The sequence below is a fragment of the Canis lupus genome, chromosome 36, assembly GCF_048164855.1.
Source record: "Canis lupus baileyi chromosome 36, mCanLup2.hap1, whole genome shotgun sequence".
NCBI classification, from domain to species: domain Eukaryota; kingdom Metazoa; phylum Chordata; class Mammalia; order Carnivora; family Canidae; genus Canis; species Canis lupus.
The window spans coordinates 5520937-5535436 of record NC_132873.1 but is presented as its reverse complement, the minus strand read 5'-3'; the positions used below and the strand labels follow the sequence as shown (position 1 = coordinate 5535436).

The 14500-nt window shown below is 44.1% G+C and overlaps 1 protein-coding gene across 3 annotated transcripts in view; it reads left to right on the top strand.

Annotated features, from left to right (window-relative positions):
- CYP27A1 (cytochrome P450 family 27 subfamily A member 1) overlaps positions 1 to 14500 on the top strand; it is a 35505-nt gene that overhangs the window by 12141 nt on the left and 8864 nt on the right. The window contains exon 2 of one of the 3 annotated variants that reach the window (XM_072813356.1): positions 13528 to 13666. The exons of 1 other annotated variant lie outside the window; for it this stretch is intronic. In XM_072813356.1, coding sequence (XP_072669457.1) covers positions 13571 to 13666 — 96 coding nt within the window. In that variant the 5' untranslated portion in view covers positions 13528 to 13570. Of the gene's footprint in view, positions 1 to 1744; positions 1972 to 13527; positions 13667 to 14500 lie in introns of those variants that run through there. One more of the 3 variants, XM_072813357.1, reaches the window with a different exon arrangement.

Below are 14500 nucleotides of genomic sequence, written 5' to 3'. Positions count from 1 at the left end.
AGTTTGCATCTTTTGGCTCAGTGTTACTTTCTGAGTTTGCAGGGTACACACAACTGTCAAAGACAAATGCAGCGGACATTAGTTAAAGTGTGAAAACAGATTTTATTCAGTAATGACTGACAGGAGGGGAAAGAGATAAACTCCATTCTGGTTTGGGTGGGGGTGACTGGGCATTTTAAAAGGAGAGTGAGGGAGCGGGGAGCAGCATGGTGGACACTTGAGCAGAGTCAGGGAGGTGAAAAATTATTAAAAAATAGGAACAGGATGCCTGGGTGGCTCAGTGGTTGAGAGTCTGCCTTTGGCTCAGGGCGTGACCCCAGGGTCCTGGGATTGAGTCCCGTATTGGGCTCCCCTCAGGGAGCCTACTTCTCCCTCTGTTTGTGTCTCTGCCTCTCTCTCCGTGTCTCTCAGGAACAAATAAATAAAATCCTAAAAAAAAAACAAAAAAACAAACAAAAAAAAAACAAAAACAAAAAGCAGGAAGTGGGGCAAGCAGGAAGTGGGGAAGTGGACTCCTGGTGGTCCACTCATCCGGTTTGTTAACCGGTGCTTATCAAAGTTAGACTCCTACGTTTCCTCAAGGACTGGAGACAGGGGCCTTATTTTTAGGTGTTGGCTGGAGCAAACAGGAAATTCTTCTGGCAGCCGTTCTCCGAGGGACGCAGGTCATCCTAGGGATGCTACTCTGAGCTGTTAGAAACTATGTTAGCATGTTCAAGTTGAGAAGAGGGCTGGGGAGAGCCTGACCAGAATCTGGTTCCAGAGAGAATCTCTATCACAACTCAAAGCTGAGTTTCCTAAATTTGTTTACGTACCTGGCCCTTCAAAAATCTGAAAGCTATGGCCCTTTGCAGCAGCAAAAAATGAGTTTGTGTACAACGTATTACATAGAATTTCAGCTTTCCATCCCCCCTCTGCCGTCACAGCCTGTCTGCACATCCCAGGTGACCACCCCTTGGCCTAGAGGTGGATTAGTACATTCTGGGCACTATGCCTATAATTTGGGTAATGGCCATTATGGCTTGCCTTGAGCCATTGACCTTATCACATGGCTAGTCACAGTGTACCTTTGGGATCAACTAATAGTCTAGGGCTCTTATTTAACAGATGAAATGTCAGAAGAAAAGGCAAAGCTAAGGCCTGGTTGATTTAATCAGCAAAGATACAACAAGCTGCTTCTAGATTTAGACAAGTTTATTGCTTATATAGTGATGGGCAAAGGTGCCAGCTCGCCGTGAATCTCGTCCCACGTGTTTAAAACGCCAACACTGAAACTTTTCCCATCAAGTGAGGGCAGTGTGACTCCCAGGGTACCCTGCTGGTGAGTTCCTTTTGGACAGCAGCCAGAGGGATTTCTATTCTGTGGCTCTTGTCCGGGTAGGGGGTGGGCAGAAAGCCAAGCCCTCATCAGAACCTGGGAGGTGATGAAAAACTGTTTCGTGACAACCTCCCAGGGGAGATTAGGGAGGTGAGTGGGAGGTGGCCTTATAGCAGCTCCTTATAGAACATTCTTTCATATTCTAGGAAGATGGTAGTGTTCTGCCAAAACTCCTAAGCTATGGCTCAGGTCATTGTGGGCATGGATACATCTGGCACTGCTCCACAATTCTCCCCTGACCTTTCACATATCCAGAGGCGATAGAGAATTCTCAGGGATGTGACTACCCCATCAGATAAATAGTCCGGTTCTACTGATAGGAGCTCATACCAAATCAGTTTGTCTTCAGCAACATCAGATGAGAGTCCCCACATCTGCAACTCCCCAGAGGCTGGTTAGGCCTATTTGGAGCAGAGACTGCAGCCAGGCACCACGCCCGAGGGCAGCCAGAGGTGTCGGCAGCCACGCACACCCTGCCTCAGCTGGCCCGCGTAGGTCCTGGGCACTCCGACTGCCCATTACCACCCGTGCGTGAAGAGTTTCGAGAAGCTGGTGACAAATGAACAAAAGAGGCCAATGGTGACAGGATGAAGGTAAGGAGACCAAATCAGTGTCCAGAAAGTTAATCTTGTTCTGTTATCTTCGCTGGAAGCTGACCATTTCTGGAATTAAGGTCTCTTGAGAAGTTTCTAAGAGTTTTCATATTGAGATTCTATTTGGCTGGTGGTCTGGGTTACATTGGTCAGATGTCAATTAGATGCCATCTTGTCTGTAGATAGGAGCTGAGAGAGAGAGAGAAAGAGAGACAGAGATTAATAGTCTCTCCTGCACCTTCAACTTCCAGAGAATGACCCCTGATCTCCCACAAGCCAGAGGTATTCCTCTTACCACAACCATGTGACCAATGCCACCATTTTTCTAGTAGTCACTTCACTTTTTGTCCCAATCCTTCTTGTGTCTTATTCTCACATGAGCCCTGGTTTCTCCTGAGGTGCTTCAGTCATTTCTTCCTTATCTGCCAACTACCATTCTAGAACATCTCCGAAACCTCATGGCAGGACCAACTAAGGAGTCGTCACCTCATACTCATGACCATTATCGTCAATATCTGCTATTGCCCAAGAGCAGCAAGCATAGCTGATGGCAGAAGCAGCATCAAGTTAGAGTTTTCACTCCCTGACTCTCCTTGCTACGTGCAAATTCCAATAGCTTTGGTTCTCCAAGTGGCAGGTGTGGGAAGAAAAATGGTAGAATGAGGTTAATTATGTGCCTTGGGTCTCTTTCAGCTTATCCAGGCCTCTCGAGAGAATAGTAGGGGACCTGTACAGTCTATTTGCCAAGGCAGGCCAGCTCTGGTACCGCTCACTATGTGCCCCCAAATTTCCTTAACCACTGGACTGTCTCGCTGACGGTCTTGACATATTTGCCAGGCTTCTTTGGCTTCATGTGCCAGAGTCACTGTGCCTTGTTTTAGGGCCCAGTCTTTTTTTTTTTTTTTTTTAGATTTTATTTATTCATGAGAGAGAGGGGGGCAGAGACATAGGCAGAGGGAGAAGCAGGCTCCCTGCGGGGAACCCAATGTGAGTCTCCATCCCAGGACCCTGGGATCAATGACCTGAGCCGAAGGCAGACGCTCAACCACTGAGCCACCCAGGTGCCCCTAGGGCCCAGTTTTGAACTATAATACCATGCCCTGTGCAATGGTGCATTCAGGTGGTCCTTACATGGGCATTATAGGTCCCCTCAGCTTGCTAACTCCACTGATGTTCATCCCAGGAAACCTTTGCCTCGGGCATCCACCTGGGTCACAGAGGGTATGGGGCTTGTGTGATCTGCTGCTATAATGTTCATCACCACAGAGCCTGAGACCTGCTCATCCAGGCATTCCACTGCCAAGCATCAACCCACACTGTCATGAGTCAAGTGAAAATATAGCAAGGTGCATTTTGGGAGATCTTTTCCAGAACAAGTACCACAGCTCACAACTCTGTCCACTGAAAAGCAAGCATTCTCTTTTCCATGCATAATTGTGAGCAGTTTTCTTTGGAGCTGCACGGCAGCAGCAGCCTAGTATACCCCATGGCCCTCAACGTAGCTGATCTGTCCATGAACCAGGCCCAGGCTTTGTCAGGAACCTCAGTGCAGCGAAGCCCCCAAGAAATCTGAGGGATGCTTGCTGGGCAATACCCACTTGTTGATGTTCTCATTTCTGACCTATCTCATGCGAGGGACACGGGGTAGGGCCACACTTGGCTGTGTCGGTCTCTCAATACATGCTAGTGCTCTGCAACAAGGCAGTAATGGTTTCTCACATGGGGTGCTCTGGGTGCTGATGTTGGGCAAGGGGCATGTCCAGAACCCTAGAGAACCATTGCCCAGTGGCCACATCATTTTACTACAGGCCTCAGTCTACATGTCAGTCACTGATGCGTGTAGTTCAAATGGCTCGTGAGGGTTGACCCAAGTGGAAGGGCAATCTGTACTGTTGGATTATTTGGGTTTTTCTTTTAAAATATTTTATTTATTTATTTGAGAGAGAGCGAGAGTGAGAGAGATCACGGAGGAAGAGGGAGAAGTAGACTCAGCCACCGAGCAGGGAGCCTGATGCAGGTCCATCCCAGGACCCTGAGACCATAACCTGAACCGAAGGCAGACGCGTAATCAACTGAGCCACCCAGGCACCCTCATTTGTTTGTTTTGTTTTGTTTTTGCGCCCTGGGTGTTTACTTTTGTTTTTTTTGTTTGTTTTTTGTTTTTTTTTTTAATTTTTATTTATTTGTGATAGTCACACAAAGAGAGAGATAGAAGCAGAGACACAGGCAGAAGGAGAAGCAGGCTCCATGCACCGGGAGCCCGACGTGGGATTTGATCCCAGGTCTCTAGGATCGCGCCCTGGGCCAAAGGCAGGCGCTAAACCGCTGCGCCACCCAGGGATCCCTTGTTTTTTTTAAAATACATTTATTTATGTATTTATTTATTTATGTATTTATGTATGTATGTATGTATGTATGTATTTAAATGACCTCTACACCTAGGGCAGGGCTCAAACCTGTGACCCTGAGATCAAAAGTCGCAAGCTCTTCCTGCTGAGTCAGCCAGGTGCCTCCAGATTGTTTTTCTTAAGCATGTTTGTCTGTACTAATTCTTAGACCATGATCTCCTCTTCCACCCCTTCTCTTCCCCTGGAATCCTATACTACTTAATAGATGATTGATAATCACATGACTCAGCTGAGAGAACAAGGTGGACTCCTGGTGGTCCATTCAACCCACTACCACTGCTCTAATCATGGCTTTTCCCGACTGGGAACATCCCTTACAGTGTAGAGTATTACGTGCACTTAACTCATCTATTCCCACAATCTATTCAGTAGTATCCATGAGAACCATTTTTGTGTATACTGGCTCAAAAAAGGCTCACCCACGCTGATTGTTAATTTTATGCATCATCGTGGCGAGGTTATGATATTTGGTGAAGCACTAGTCTTGATATTGCCATGAAGGGATTTTATGAGTTTGATTAACATTTAGAGCAATTTACCCTCCATAATGGGGGTGGGCCTCATCAAATCAGTTGAAGGCCTTAGGTGAAAAGACTTAGTGTCCCCATAAGAAGAAGAAACTCTGCCTCCAGACTGCCTTCAGACCCATGACTACAACATCAACCTCCCGCTGGAATTTCCAGCCTCCTGGCCTGCCTATAAATTTCAGACTTGCTAGCCCCCACAATTGGATGAGGCAATTCCTTAAAATAAATATCTCTCTCTCTCTCTCTCTCTCTCTCTCTCTCTATATATATATATATATATATATATATATGTATATATGTGTATATATATATATCCCAGTGGTTCTGTCTCTTTAAAAAGGCCTGATTAATATACCCACAAAATTATATTAGTCCATTGTCCAATCAGTGTCACTTCCAAATCCAGCTGAAGCAATTTTCAGCCCAGACCCATGGGTATTTCTCAGCATGGTAAAGACTTGTGCCCCAGAGTCCAGAAAGGCTAAAAAGTTCTGACAGCCTTGGTTGCCAACAAGTCCCAAACACATCTTGACTGGTGCATATGAATCCTAGTCCTCCTTAGGGAATGAGGGACTTGGGCCCCTGCCCTCATCCTGTTTGTTCTTGAAGGGGATAAGGTCTGGGGAGAGAGGTGGGGCAGAGCACTGCATCAGCACTGCTCCAAACTGCAGAGACCTCAGCAAGCACGTCTTGATTCTCTTGCCTCTCCTCCTGTTTGTCCACAGTAAATGCTAGTGATGACTGGGGAGTCTCCCGTTATAGCCTGGGACTTTCAAATTTGTCGCCTTCTCATGGCCTAGTAGCAAGAGAGAAATTCCCTTGTGGACAAGCTATCATTCTCCAATTGGGTGTCACCCAGGCACAATAACCAGGTCCATGTGGCCCTACATTCTGGACATCTGTATTCCTACACTGTCCCCATGTGTTGGTTTGCTAGGGCTGCCATAACAAGGACCACAAGCTGAGTGGTTTAAACAACAGAAATGTACTGTTTCTTAGTTCTGGAGGCCAGAAGCCCCAGATCAAGGTGTGCAGGTTGGGTTCCTTCTGAGGGTTGGGTGGGGAAGGTCTTTTCCAGGCCTCTTTTTCTTTCCTGGTAGAAGACTGTCTTCATGTTCACTTGCCATTCTCCCTGGATGCATGTGTGTTTCTGCATCCAAATTTCCTTTTATTAGGACACAAGTCATATTGGATTTGGGCCCACCCTCATGTTCACTGTATTACTTCTTTATTCTATCTTAAAATAAGGTCACTTTCTGAGGTACTGCATATTGGGACTTCAACATATGAATTTGGAGAGGAGCACATTTCAATCCATGACACCCCCCTCCCTTAGCCTGAGGGATATTGATCTTGCTCTGTGTCTAGGCTTCCATTCTGGGAAGTTTGTTGCCCAGAGGTGCATAGTCTTCCAGTGTCTGTCTTTGGAGTGCAAGAGCAGATTTAACCATCCCCTAATGCCTGATGGTGCCCATTGATTGAACAAACAGCTCAATCTAACCATAAATGACTGATCCTCTGGGCACTCATGTTTTCTACTGTGAATCCAGGCAGGGTCACGCTGGTCCTAAGGGAAGTTAGGGTTTCCTCCATTGTCATCCCCAGGTGCTCATCAGACAATGGTTTCATTATGGATGGAAGGACCCACTGCAACAAGCCCTGATCAGTCTTCGCCTGTCCTTCCTCTGTGCTCGTGCCAGCAGCCAAGGTGTTGGTGGCCAGGGTGTCTAAGGAGCATGAGGTTGTCATTAAGAGACATGTTGATTTCCATTCCTTCTCATCTGGCGGAACTGCTGTGGCTTTCTCATCTGCTACCTGGTGCAACCAAACTTCCGGAGTCTCATTAGGCTATTGCCCAAATATTTTCCTAACCCTCCTTTCCTGCTCATTGTAAGAGGAGACTTTAGTATATCTCTGAGGAACCAACTGCCCGCGATGATAGGGCATATTTTACCTGTAGCCACAGCCACCTGTCTGATGGAAACAGTTTTGCTTTCCTCAGTGATACAGAAGGGGAAGAAACAACTGTGGAATGCTTTTTAAACATTTTATGGAGCCCTCTTCCCTTTTGGTCTAAAAACCAACACAACTCACAGGGGCTCTCAGGGACCACGGTCAAGGTGACCCTTGTCACCTTGTCACTAAGCACATCAACCAGGTCTGCTATTGCCTACCAGGATCCTATTGCACATTTGGCTACTTGGCTTGTGGGGTCTCACTGTCTTTTTTCTGAAAGGATGCTGTGACCTTGTCTGCTTTGGTGAGGAGGGTTTAAAACCCCCACGTAGTCCATCTGTCTGGGGCAGTGGGGTGACACCCCTGGTAGTGTGGTTCTTTTTTGCAGGTGCAACTTTTATATCAAGAATATACTGCTTTTTAGTTGGTAAAAAGGCAGCAGTTTTTCTTTGGCTGCCAGAGGGAGTCCTTGTTGTCACTCTACCAACATTGTTTCCAAAACTACTTGGCAAGCGGACGCTGAATCTTACCAGTCATTCCTACTGAGAGCTTCAGCTTGCCAACCGACAAGGTGTCATTATATAATGAAAAGTTTAGACATCAGAGGAATGTTTCTAACACTTTAGAGACACTGTCAGTGAGACATCTCAATACTGGTCACACATTTTGCAACAGCACGTAGGAGGGATCAGCTCACGGACGTCTCACAGAATCACTTTCCCTTTTGTTCTCTTTTTGCTGTCATTCTTGTCCCAAGCCATCAGTCGCTTTTTACAGAAACATAGACCAAAGGGTTTAGCGCAGGCACTTCAGGAAGTGGGCAGTGGCTGAAAGGTCAGGGAGTCCAGGGGCAGGGGAGAAGGGGCAACGCAGGGGGACAGCTCCACTGGGAGGACAGCTTGGCATTTACTTTCAATTTTCAGTGGCCTTTTTTCTTTTTCAAGATTTATGTATTTATTAGAGAGAGAATGAGCACAAGAGCAACTGGGGGAGAGATGGAGGGAGTGAATCTCAGGCAGACACCCCGCTGAGCATGGACCACCCCCCCCACCCCCGCACTCTGGGGCTCCATCTCAAGATCCATGAGATCATGACCTGAGCCAAAATCACGAGTTGGAAGGTTAGCTGACTGAGCCCCCCAGGCGCCTCTTCAGCGGCCTTGAAGAGCCCTACTCCACTGCCTTATCTCTGCTACCGTGGCCCATGCCAACCGCCAGTGGAGGGCCCTTCTCTGCCCGCCCCTCCCACAGGCACTTGGCCCCGAGCATGTGCCCCTACATCACGGGTTCTACTTTATCTCCGAACCTGGCCCCATGGTCCCAGTTCCCTAAAAAGAGCATTGTAACTTTCCCAGCCCCATATTGGGCACCAAATATGTCAAGTTTATACGTTAGACAAGGCAAGGCCAAGACATAACTGATTTTTCTGGTAAAGATACAATAGGCCACATTTAGACTTCAGTGGTTTATTACTTAACCCAGAGAATAAAAAGAAGAGGCCAAAGGTGCCAGCTCCCCAAGATCCTTGTTACACAAAAGGATGGTGGAGGCGCCCCTTCTAGATTGCAGCTGGGGGTTTTTATATTTTGTAGCTCTTTCCTGAGGGGAGCAGGGCAGGAAGCACACACCTCATCAGAACCCAGAGGAGAAGCTGTCTGTCTGTCTCCTGACAGCCTCCCAGGGGACAGAGGGAGGCAAGTGCTGGGTGGCCTCATGGTGGCTCCTGGTCGGCCTCCTGTCCCCCCGTGTCCCAGGAGGGTCACAGGGCACTCAGCCCTGAAGACTCAGGGAAGGCTGGGTTCCAGCCTTTGTGTGTATGGATGCTCGCAAGGTCAGGAGGGTGCCGTGGTGGAGCTGTCACCCAACAAAGTGACAAAGCCTGTTAGTGTTGGAGCTGGAACTGGAACAAAGTCTCTTGCCAGGCAGTCCCTGATCCCTCCACTGATCCTGCCAGCAGTGGATGAGATAAAAACACATGACAGAGAAACAGGCACTTTTTTCCTATAAAAATTGCTCTTGTTTTTTTGAAAAATCACGTAAATATGAGTTACGTGCTAATTATTTATGACTGCGTACCACCCGAGGGAGACAATGTCATTTTGATGTGGCTGACGTAATTTAAAATATTAAACAATATTTTGTCCACAGAGATACGTGTTTATTGTAGGGAGATCAGAAAATATAAAGACATAAAAAGAAGAAAATCCCAAGCTTCTGTAATCTCCAAACCCTGCACATGTCACAGTGTCTTGTACACATTAGGTGCTTGATAAACATTTGTAAAATGAGGGATCCCCGGGTGGCGCAGCGGTTTGGCGCCTGCCTTTGGCCCAGGGCGCGATCCTGGAGACCCAGGATCGAATCCCACGTCGGGGTCCCGGTGCATGGAGCCTGCTTCTCCCTCTGCCTGTGTCTCTGCCTCTCTCTCTCTCTCTGTGTGACTATCATAAATAAATTAAAAAAAATTAAAACAAAAAAACATTTGTAAAATGAATTCATTAATACACACATGATCTTAGTGGTGAGGAATCATTATCCCTGGTTGCTTATCCTTGGTGAATAGATTCCCACACTTTCCCCCATGTGTGTCATCGACATATATATGTTTTTTTAAAATGAAAGCATGCCATATGCTCTCTTTTGTAACCCACCCTTTATTAAAAATAAATATGTATACCTTTATATCAACAAACACTTCTATAACATTTTTTTAATGGCTGAATAGCATTCTAGCGTATAGCTTCACCAGAATTTGCTGGTGAATCAGCCTTACTGTTACATATTTAGATTTTTTTATGTATCAAGCTTTGATAAATATGTCTATTGCTAAATATCATGCCAATCCTGAATTAGTTCCGTAGAATAAATCCCAAAATGGAATTGTTGTTAAAAGATTTTGTTCAGGGCTTTGATATGTATCGCCTGCCAAGTTGTCCTCTAGGACAGTTGTAAACACAGTAGTTTTGAACAACAGAGGGCATTCTCAGACACTGCCACTGTATTCTTCCCGGAACAAATAAACAGACTAACAAATACCCCTCAAAGCTTGATGTTTAGTCTTGGGTTAGGAGCTAATAGCAGAAAGGAAAGGTCGGCCCAGTTCTCTTTCCTCCTTTATGTACAAGAGAGAAAATCATGGAGCCAAAGAAGAACCAACTCGAGGGAGCATTTCTTAGCTTCTTTCTGTTCTTTTCTGAGGGGCTATTTTTTGTTCACAGCAGGTTCTTGCGGAGGCTCTGGAGGCTTTTTTTTTTTTTTTTTTTTTTTTAATTTGAAGTAGGCTCCACACCCAGCGCGGATTCCAACAGCCTGAATTCATGACCTTGAGATCAAGACCTGGGCTGAGATCAAGAGTCAGACGCTCAACCAACTGAGCCACCCAGGCGCCCCTCTGGAGGTTTTTGTTTGTTTGGTTTGTTTGCTTGTTTGTTGAGAGAGAGACTGAGCATGCACACTAGAGGGGTGCAGGGGCAGAGGGAGAAGAAAGAGAGAAGAATCCCAAGCAGGATCTCATGCTCAGCCTGGAGCCCAACATGGGGCTTTATCTCACCACCGATAGATCATGACCTGAGCCAAAACCAAGAGTCCATTGCTTTACCATCTGAGCCACCCAGCGCCCCTGGATGTTTTAAATACCACAAACTTCTAGGCTTTTTTGTTTGTTTGTTTTGTTTTAGGAGAAAATCACACAATACATTTCAATGTGTACAATTCAGTGGCATTTAGTATATTCTCAGTATTATGAAACCATTCCCTCTCCCTAATTTCGAAACTTTTTCAATATCCCAGAAAAACAGCCTGTCACCAATTAATCTCTCCTCATTCCTCTCTCCTATTGCCCCTTGATAATCATTAATCTGCTTTCTATGTCTATGGATTTGCCTATGTAGTTAAATCACAAAAAAAGGATCATACAGGGGCACCGGAGTGGCTTATCTGACTCTTCATCTCAGCTCCGGTCTTCACCTAAGGGTCATGAGTTCAAGCCCAGTGTTGGGCTCCATGCTGGCATGGAGCCTACTTAAAAAAAAAAAAAAAAAAAAAAAAAGAATCTTACGGGATATGACCTTTTGTGTCTTTTTTCACTTAGCACATGTTTTTAAGGTTCATCCAAGTTGTAGCATGTATCATACTTTGTTCCTTTTTTTTTTTTTTACTTTGTTCCTTTTTATGGCTGAAAAATATTCCATTTTATGTGTAAACCACAATTTGCTTATCCATTCATCAATTGATGACATTTGGGTTGTTTACACCTTTCAACTATTATGAATAATGCTGCTATAAACATTTGTGTCCAAGTCTGTGTGGCATATGTTTTCCTTTCTCTTGGGCATATACTTAGCCATGGAATTGCTGGATCATATGGTAATTCAGTATTTAACTTTTTGGGACCTGCCAAGTCGTTTTCCATAGCATCTGTACCATTTTTACAATTCCATCAGCAATGTACAAGGGTTTCGATTTCTCCACATGCTCACCCAAAACTTGTTATTTTCTGTTTTTTTTTTTGGGGGGGGGGTTTAAAGCTATCCTAGTGGGTGTGAAATGGTGTCTTATTGTGATGTTGATTTGTATTTCCTTAATGACCAATGGTGTTGAATGTCTTTTCATGTGCTTATTGGCCATTTCTTATGCCTTCTTTGAAGAAATGACCATTTTCAAGTTGAACTATCTTATTTTTAAGTTTTTTTCTTCTTTGTATAGTCTAGTTATTAAATTCTCATCAAATATATGATTTGCAATTTTTTCCCATTCCATTGATTATCTTTTCACATTCTTTTTTTTTTAAGATTTTATTTATTCATTCATGAGAGACAAACACACAGAGAAAGAGAGAGAGAGGCAGAGACACAGGCAGAGGGAGAAGCATGCTCCATGCAGGGAACCCGATGCAGGGACTCGATCCCGGTCTCCAGGATCAGGCCCTGGGCTGAAGGCGGGGCTAAACCGCTGAGCCACCGGGGCTGCCCTTTTTTTTTTCTTTTATTGCTCATGCTTTTAGCATCAAATCTAAGAATCCATTGTCAAATCCAAGGTCATGAACACTCACCTCTGTGTTTTGTTGTAAGGGTTTTATAGTTTTAGCTCTTTTATTTAGTTTATTGGCCCATTTTGAGTTAATCTTTGTATAGGAAGTGAGGTAGTAGTCCAACTTCATTCTTTTGCACTTGGTTCTCTAGTAGTTCCAGCATCATTTGTTGATGAGACTGTTCTTTCTTCCCACTGAATGGTCTTGGCACTGTATAAAAATCAATTCACCGTAGAGGGTGAACTGTCAGTTCTTGTCCATTGGTCTGTGTATCCTTATGCTACTGCCACACTGTTTTGATTATTGTAGCCTTGTAATAGGTTTTAAAATTAGGAAGTGTAAAACCTCCAACTTTATATATATATATATATATATATATATATATATATATATATATATATATAATTTTGGCTAGTCAGGGCCTTTCGTGATTCCATATAAATTTTAGGGTTGATTTTTCTATTTCTACAGAAAAGGTGATTGGCATTTTGGTGAAGATTGGATTGCATCTGTAGACTTTGGGGAGTACTCCATTTTAACAATATTAAGTCTCCCTATCCATGAACATGGGATATCTTTCCATTTTTCTAGTGCTTTAATTTCTTTCAGCAATGCTTTGTAGCTTTCAGTATACAAGTGTTTCACCTCTTTGGCTAAATTTATTTCCAAGTATTTTATTCTTTTGAATGCTATGTATTAGTCTTCTCTGGCTGCTATCACAAAATATGACAGATAATAATAAGATACCAAAATATGGGTGTCTTGAATAATATAAATTTATTTTCTCACAGTTCTGGAGGCTGGAAGTCTGAGATTAGGGTGCCAGCATGGTTGGTTTCTGGTGACAGCTTTCTTTCTGGCTTGTAGACAGCCACCTCTTCCCTATGTCCTCACATGCCCTTTCTTGGTGTCTACATGCAGTCAGAGAAAGAGAACGTTCTCTAATGTCTCTTCTTATGAGGACACTAATCCTATTGGATCAGGGACTCACTCTTATGTAATCTTAATTATTCATTTAATCTTACTTTCTTAGAGGCCCCATTTCTAAATTCAGCCACACTGAGGGGGCTAAGGCTTCACCATATGAATCCCCCAAAATACAAATATTCAGTCCAGAACAGATACAATTCTAAATGGAATTATTTTCTTAATTTCCTTTTTGGATTATTCTTCCAGGCTTTTACAACAAATGCCCACTCCTTTGGAGCCGCTGTGTATCAGTTTCCTGTGAATCTCCTTCCTCACTTTCTTTCTGTCTGTCTTTGTTTCTGTCTGCAAACAGCATTGTCTGCAACTTTTTTCTCCACCTGACTCATTAACAACTGCTAAATATTAAGTGTCTAAAATGTGCCTTGTGATATGTCAAGCAATATGGGAGGCAACAAAGAAGTATGACATCGTCCCTGCCCTCAAAGATTTTCAATCTAGTGGAAGATACAAGACATAATTAGGGAGCAATTTATAAGCATATGTGGTCAATCTCAACTGGGTGCTCATGCACTAAGATGTAAACTCTCTAAGGGTAGGCATTCCTGCTGTGCTCACAGTTGTATTTCCAGCCCAAGATCAGTATAGGAGGAACAGAATACAAGCTCAATAAATGAATGTTGAGTGAATTCATCCTTCTCCCCCTTCAGAATCTCACTTGGTGGAAGCTACCCCTCCCATTCATCCTGGAAGATGATCCCTAGGGGACTGTGTTCTGCAAAGTGGCACTTGGACAGGATCTATCTGAGAACCTTGGGCTCTCTAACTGGCTCAGGTTACAGCCTAATGGTAGGTTCACAGACACAGCACACTCTTTCAGCAAGTATTCTGGTGTCTTTCTAAAATAAGTTCTTACATAAATAGATCCTAGTTAAGTTCCACTGAGTAAACTGAGAAGAGGAATATGAAGGAAGAGGAATAAAGCATGGCCTATGCAAAGGGAAAAACATCTCAGAAACCTGCAAACTGACAGCCAGGAAGAGGTGCCAAAGGCTTTGGATTCCAGAGAAGAACCTGGTCCCCAAGTAAATGGTTATTTCCCTAGTCTTATAACTTTTTTTTCCTGATTACAAGATCACGGTAGAAAATCTGAAAAACAAATCACAGTGTAAAGAAGGAAGTAACCTATCTATGAACCATGACTCAGAGATAACTACTATTTGCATTTTTATATAACTGTGGCATGTAATTGTATTTGAACTTAACACAAGGGAAAAAACCCCAAACTTTAGATAAGTATTTCTTCAAAATGAGAAGACTGTTCAAAATGTTCAAAACTGTTTCTTGAGAAAAGTCTTCTAAAATTAAAGAATTAGAGTCGTATTAAAAGGTTGGGGTTACAAAACAAGACAGCAACAAATAAATCACCACCACCACCAACAACAAAAAGGTTGGAGTTATTGTAGAGGTTCTCAACCTCCACAATATTGCCCCCCCCTCCCCCAGGGACATTTTGGATTGTCACAACTTGGAGTGCAGGGAGATACTAGTGAGTAAAGTCCAAGAATACTGCTAAACATCCTACAATGCACAGGACAGCCCACCACAACAAATAATCATCCAGCCCCAAATGTCAACAGGGCAGCGAGGAACCCTGATTTATTGCATAGTTATGTTGGTTTT